Genomic DNA, 7,418 nt, shown 5'->3' on the forward strand with positions numbered 1-7,418 from the left:
GACTTAGTCTTAAATTTAACAGGCGCGTTCTGGCTCTGTTTTAAGAGTAGATTCTAAAGAGTTAAGAGAGGATTTGGGAGCCTCCTGACATGGAGTAGTGGTGACATTGGTGACGGTGAGAAGGGGTCAGGTTTTGGGTGTGGTTTGAAAGTAGACTTCAGATTTTGCTGATGGGTATGGACATATGGGAGTCAGAGTTAAAAGGATGATTATAAGATTTTTGGCCTGAGTAACTGGAAGTATGGAAGTTGCTAATGACTGATTAGGAGAATCCTATAGGAGGAGCAGACGGAGCCGGGGAGGGGAAGATCAGAAACCCCGTTTTGGACATGTTAAGTTCGTGGTGGCTTTTGAACATCGAGGTAGAGATGTCAAGTCAGTGCATGGAGTTTTATCTGATTTTAGATGAGTTGTCTGGGCTAGAGTTATCTGATGGGATAGGAAACTGTCAAAGGACTGAACCCTAGAATACTCCAGTACTTAGAGGTTGAGAAGATCAGAAGGGAAATCAGCACAGACCGAGTGAGAGCAGTCGGTGGAGTAAGGGGGACAGCTAGCCGAGTGTGTCCTGCTGAGAGCAAGAGAAGACGTTATTGGAAGGAAGAAGCATCAATAGCAATCAGTTGTAATTCATAACCATTTTAGTCTCTCTCATAATGCCATTTTTCAAAAAATGACTGATTTCTTGTTCTCTTGACCCTTTTTTTTCCTGATTATAGCTAATCATTACAAATTTGAGGTAGAGTATTCTTTTGGATTCAGGAGTTAGCAACTGGAATTATAAGGATGTACAAGAAGTAGAATTTATAGACAATATTTGTTCACATAACGATTTAATTATTTCAGCAAACCTTATAATCTTATATTCCTAGTTTTATTACTAAAGAGTTAGGCTCAGAATGAAATGTTTACAAAGCATAAGAGCCATGGTTCAAATTCATTTCTAACTCCCAAAATTCAAAATTTAAGAAGTGTTTTTCCTTTGGAGAAAAATAATTCTTAATATTTATTATTGTAGTCAAGGTCTGACATAGAAACTATTGACTAAATAAACAACTCTTTCAGAAAAATTAGTGAGTGGTAGATACCCCTATTCCTTTTCCTTTCTCAGACAGTGCTTTAAAAAGAACAAAGTTCAAGTCTGTTCTGTAGGATCAGACTACCTAGATTGTGATTAATTTTGATTTTTTTTATATACATTGGAAAATCCTTGAAGCTATTTTTTGTTACTACATCTTTCCCTCTGTGACAGCCTCCCAGTTATCTCCCATCTTTGTCCCACCCACCCATCTTCCCCTCCCCACCCCAAAATAAAAGTTAAAATTTATGAAAGCAAGGCATCTATACTTTTATTGGTGGGCTGGAGATTGTGGTTTTATCAGTTTTTAATAGAAGCTATGATAGGCAAATATAATTGAAGAATTTCTTTGAATTTCAGGTATATTCACAGGTCTTTATTTTTTTAAAAAATTTTGGGTCAATTGCTTGTTCATCATGTTTTATTCAAGAACTGTGTGATATGTCAGATACGGCGGTAGGTACTTGAGGTTTAACAGTTAACAGACATTTCATGTCCTGAATTTATAGTCTAGAAAAGGAAACAAGTATTGAACAACTTATAGTAAGTTAGGCCTTAATTTTTCGTCCTAGCCAATTAACCCAGCACTATCTGCTTTTACTGCTATCCCTAAAAGTTAACTGCTGTTAGAAAAAAAAATTAATCCAGACAGTGAGCTTAGGGCACATTTGATTCATGTATTGCAGACTGCCTTATGTAAAATAAAATTGTTGAATACCAGAAAGACCTTACTGGAGGTGATAATTGGAGGAGTATGAGTTACAGCATCCAGTTGCCTAAGTTCCCTTACTTATCAGTTGGGTGTCCTTGGGCAGGTTCTCAAACTCAGGCTGGTTGAAACTCACATCACAACATTGCCATGAGGCAGTTCATATAGATTACTTTTTTGACATGGTGCCATGAACTTTGTTAAGTGGTCAGTAAACGGTAGTTCTTACTATTTTTATTTGTTGTTTTACCTTTTAAACATACATTTCTGTATGTTTTTAAATGTAAACTTAGGGAAAGAGAACAGCCACCACGTTTCGCTCAACCTGGGACATTTGAATTTGAGTATGCATCTCGGTGGAAGGCTCTTGACGAAATGGAAAAGCAGCAGCGCGAGCAGGTTGATAGAAACATCAGAGAAGCCAAAGAGAAACTGGAGGCAGAGATGGAAGCAGCTAGGCACGAGCACCAGTTAATGCTAATGAGGCAAGGTAAAAATGGGTTTCATGTAGATGTGTTACGGTTTTCTTCCCTGAGATTCATTTATATTTCTCACTGATGTTTAGTACTATTTAAGTTGCCAGTTAGGAGTTTAGAGACAGTTGGAACTCAACATGTTAGAACAAAAATCTCCCTTTTCTGAAAGAACTTCCTTTAAAATTTATTAAAAATAAGTTTTACCTACATAAAGTAATGTTGTCGGAGGTAATTAAGGTTGTTAAATTTCGCCAGTAGCAAATACATGATTCTGCTGGCAAAAAGAGAAGCTCTGTGGGTAATTCTTGGTACATAGATACAGTATAAAGTCACATATCAAGATTTTGTTTGGTGGAGAGAATTAGGACAAATGCTGGCTATTACTACGTGTCAAAAGATGGCAAATATCTTTAGCAGAGATAAAGATTCGTATGTGCTAGTGGGTATAGGGATTCAGGAAGACTAAATTCTTAGTAATTGGCAGGAACATTTTAAACACTTGAGACTGAGCTGACTGAATTTCTAAGAGCAGTCATAAAGGGTGATAGTTGACTCTCATATTACTGGTCAAATACCCAGCAACATGACAAGCTGTTTAAATATATACTAGCTCACTTCTTGTTTCCTTTTTCTCTTTTTAGGTTTCTTTTTATGCCTGTCTTTATTATTATTCTCTTTCCCTTTTTTTCTTGTTTAATTCTCCAGATTTTTCTGGTTCTTTCTATAACTCATCTTTTTCACTAATAGCTTTGCATAAATGTCCAATTTCTATTATTTTGCTCTTAAATTTTTTTTTTTTATTTAGCTTTTCTGAAAACATTTTTCTACTTTCTCTTGGCTGCCCCCAGAGATCAAGGCACCACAGATGCCTGCCTGGATTTTGCAGTAGCCTTCTTATGGTATTTCTGCCATCCTCCTCTATACCATTCTTTATATTAGAGTATTTCTTTGAAAGGTGAAAATTTGATCACTGTTCAATCTCTTAAATCCTTTTGGCAGGTTCTCATTACCTTTAGAATAAAATCTTGGGTTTTCTTTTTTCTTTCTGTTCAGTAAATGATTATTTATGATCCAGTCACTGAATACCTGTGCTGATGTCAGATAAATTAAAACAAAATTCATTTGAACAAACAATAGAAACTAGTCATAGATCTGGTTTATTTGGACCCTAAACCTAGCAGTCTGTATGTTTTCTAATAAAATTAAACTCATTCATATCATGTAGTATGTTTAAAGATAGTCTCGCAATTTGTTACCGAAGATAAAGTCCAAAATCATTGGCTGCTTAGAGCTGGAAGAGAGCTTCAAGTTTATCCAGTCCGCTGGTTTCATGATTTTAAAATTTGGTTACACACCAGAATCAACTGGGAAATTTAACAAACGTTAGTTTCCTTGGTGCTGTGATTACTCTAGAACTTCTGTCCATTCTCTGCTTGTAGCCTGCCAGGCACTTTGCCACTTTATTTTCCCATTATCTACTGTCATGCCATGATTAGGAAATAACATTGATTAGAAGTGTAAACATCAAAGGATTTGTTGCTGCTCCTTACAAACGAACTGGAGTATAACAGCGTTAATTACTTAAGCATGTATTCACTGTTAGTTGTAGGAGATGCTGCCCGAGGGACTGAGGGTGGAGTGATGACACAGGACGCTGTTTTATTAGGCCTCAGAGAAGTCTTAATAAACTGTGTTACCCCAAGGGCATTGGGACTTGGAGCAGAGTAATTTTGCAAAGTTATTTCCCAAGATACGGCGGTAGGTACTTGAGGTTTAACAGTTAACAGACATTTCATGTCCTGAATTTATAGTCTAGAAAAGGAAACAAGTATTGAACAACTTATAGTAAGTTAGGCCTTAATTTTTCGTCCTAGCCAATTAACCCAGCACTATCTGCTTTTACTGCTATCCCTAAAAGTTAACTGCTGTTAGAAAAAAAAATTAATCCAGACAGTGAGCTTAGGGCACATTTGATTCATGTATTGCAGACTGCCTTATGTAAAATAAAATTGTTGAATACCAGAAAGACCTTACTGGAGGTGATAATTGGAGGAGTATGAGTTACAGCATCCAGTTGCCTAAGTTCCCTTACTTATCAGTTGGGTGTCCTTGGGCAGGTTCTCAAACTCAGGCTGGTTGAAACTCACATCACAACATTGCCATGAGGCAGTTCATATAGATTACTTTTTTGACATGGTGCCATGAACTTTGTTAAGTGGTCAGTAAACGGTAGTTCTTACTATTTTTATTTGTTGTTTTACCTTTTAAACATACATTTCTGTATGTTTTTAAATGTAAACTTAGGGAAAGAGAACAGCCACCACGTTTCGCTCAACCTGGGACATTTGAATTTGAGTATGCATCTCGGTGGAAGGCTCTTGACGAAATGGAAAAGCAGCAGCGCGAGCAGGTTGATAGAAACATCAGAGAAGCCAAAGAGAAACTGGAGGCAGAGATGGAAGCAGCTAGGCACGAGCACCAGTTAATGCTAATGAGGCAAGGTAAAAATGGGTTTCATGTAGATGTGTTACGGTTTTCTTCCCTGAGATTCATTTATATTTCTCACTGATGTTTAGTACTATTTAAGTTGCCAGTTAGGAGTTTAGAGACAGTTGGAACTCAACATGTTAGAACAAAAATCTCCCTTTTCTGAAAGAACTTCCTTTAAAATTTATTAAAAATAAGTTTTACCTACATTAAGTAATGTTGTCGGAGGTAATTAAGGTTGTTAAATTTCGCCAGTAGCAAATACATGATTCTGCTGGCAAAAAGAGAAGCTCTGTGGGTAATTCTTGGTACATAGATACAGTATAAAGTCACATATCAAGATTTTGTTTGGTGGAGAGAATTAGGACAAATGCTGGCTATTACTACGTGTCAAAAGATGGCAAATATCTTTAGCAGAGATAAAGATTCGTATGTGCTAGTGGGTATAGGGATTCAGGAAGACTAAATTCTTAGTAATTGGCAGGAACATTTTAAACACTTGAGACTGAGCTGACTGAATTTCTAAGAGCAGTCATAAAGGGTGATAGTTGACTCTCATATTACTGGTCAAATACCCAGCAACATGACAAGCTGTTTAAATATATACTAGCTCACTTCTTGTTTCCTTTTTCTCTTTTTAGGTTTCTTTTTATGCCTGTCTTTATTATTATTCTCTTTCCCTTTTTTTCTTGTTTAATTCTCCAGATTTTTCTGGTTCTTTCTATAACTCATCTTTTTCACTAATAGCTTTGCATAAATGTCCAATTTCTATTATTTTGCTCTTAAATTTTTTTTTTTTATTTAGCTTTTCTGAAAACATTTTTCTACTTTCTCTTGGCTGCCCCCAGAGATCAAGGCACCACAGATGCCTGCCTGGATTTTGCAGTAGCCTTCTTATGGTATTTCTGCCATCCTCCTCTATACCATTCTTTATATTAGAGTATTTCTTTGAAAGGTGAAAATTTGATCACTGTTCAATCTCTTAAATCCTTTTGGCAGGTTCTCATTACCTTTAGAATAAAATCTTGGGTTTTCTTTTTTCTTTCTGTTCAGTAAATGATTATTTATGATCCAGTCACTGAATACCTGTGCTGATGTCAGATAAATTAAAACAAAATTCATTTGAACAAACAATAGAAACTAGTCATACATCTGGTTTATTTGGACCCTAAACCTAGCAGTCTGTATGTTTTCTAATAAAATTAAACTCATTCATATCATGTAGTATGTTTAAAGATAGTCTCGCAATTTGTTACCGAAGATAAAGTCCAAAATCATTGGCTGCTTAGAGCTGGAAGAGAGCTTCAAGTTTATCCAGTCCGCTGGTTTCATGATTTTAAAATTTGGTTACACACCAGAATCAACTGGGAAATTTAACAAACGTTAGTTTCCTTGGTGCTGTGATTACTCTAGAACTTCTGTCCATTCTCTGCTCGTAGCCTGCCAGGCACTTTGCCACTTTATTTTCCCATTATCTACTGTCATGCCATGATTAGAAAATAACATTGATTAGAAGTGTAAACATCAAAGGATTTGTTGCTGCTCCTTACAAACGAACTGGAGTATAACAGCCGTTAATTACTTAAGCATGTATTCACTGTTAGTTGTAGGAGATGCTCCCCGAGGGACTGAGGGTGGAGTGATGACACAGGACGCTGTTTTATTAGGCCTCAGAGAAGTCTTAATAAACTGTGTTACCCCAAGGGCATTGGGACTTGGAGCAGAGTAATTTTGCAAAGTTATTTCCCATGAGTTTTTATTGTTCTTTTGTATACATTGTTTTGGTTTATACTATTAGGAAAGCACATTGCTTTGTGTTACCTTACTCCTTGCTTCTGAGTTCACTTTCGCTGAAGTACATCTTGTAATTTTTTTAGCAAAAGTCTGCAGGTGATAAATTCATTTCAGTGTTTGTTTAAAATTTAGTTTTCTCTTTGGTTTTACAATGATATTTTCCACCCATCATTTGTAAAGGTGTGCTCAGCTAGGGGAGGGACTTTAGATAGTCTCAGTTCTGGGGCTCTGTAGGAAGTTGAGACCCTCTAGTCTGCATACTGTGGAAGTAGAAAACTCAGACGGTACAGAAGTCCCCTTCCCGTCCCACTGCTGCTTTGTGTGGGGATCGCTGTTTCTTCTGAATCCTTTAATGAAGAAAGTCGTGCATATCTTGGTAGATGTGTGTATTTATAACAAAAACCCTGCTTATCTTTCTGCATCTTGATATTTTACTTTCTGCATAAGTGTGCACACACACACACACACAGACATACACACGCACATCAGCCTTATATTAAATAGATGTGTGATATTCCGTTCAGTGGCTGTAATTTAGCTCATCCTCTACTGATTGTTATCTATTTCTCTTTCCAGTTTTTTAGAACAAATAATGCTGCAATGAATCTTCATGTATATATCTTAGCAAATTTTTGTAAATATTCTTAATTGGACATACCACTACCCTTTAATAATTGCTTTATACTTTACTGATGTTTGTTTAGTCTTTTCTAGAGCCAAATCTCCTTTACATTTATTATAAGTTATGTTTTTTCTTATCTATTTGTTTTTAATCATAAGTATAGTAGGCAGTTCCAAAATTTTTTTCATGCTTATTTTTGTGTCAACCTTTGTTACTGTAGTTTTATAACTGAATGGATAATATTAACTCCAC

At 36.2% G+C, this 7,418-nt stretch overlaps 1 protein-coding gene across 1 annotated transcript in view; it reads left to right on the plus strand.

Moving 5' to 3' along the window:
* Positions 1-7,418, plus strand: part of PSPC1 (paraspeckle component 1) — a 62,340-nt gene that overhangs the window by 15,132 nt on the left and 39,790 nt on the right. The window contains exon 4 of the mRNA XM_023520612.1: positions 2,081-2,277. Within this exon, the coding sequence (XP_023376380.1) occupies positions 2,081-2,277 (197 nt within the window). The remainder of the gene's footprint in view (positions 1-2,080; positions 2,278-7,418) is intronic.

Source organism: Pteropus vampyrus, unplaced genomic scaffold, assembly GCF_000151845.1.
Source record: "Pteropus vampyrus isolate Shadow unplaced genomic scaffold, Pvam_2.0 Scaffold272, whole genome shotgun sequence".
NCBI lineage: Eukaryota > Metazoa > Chordata > Mammalia > Chiroptera > Pteropodidae > Pteropus > Pteropus vampyrus.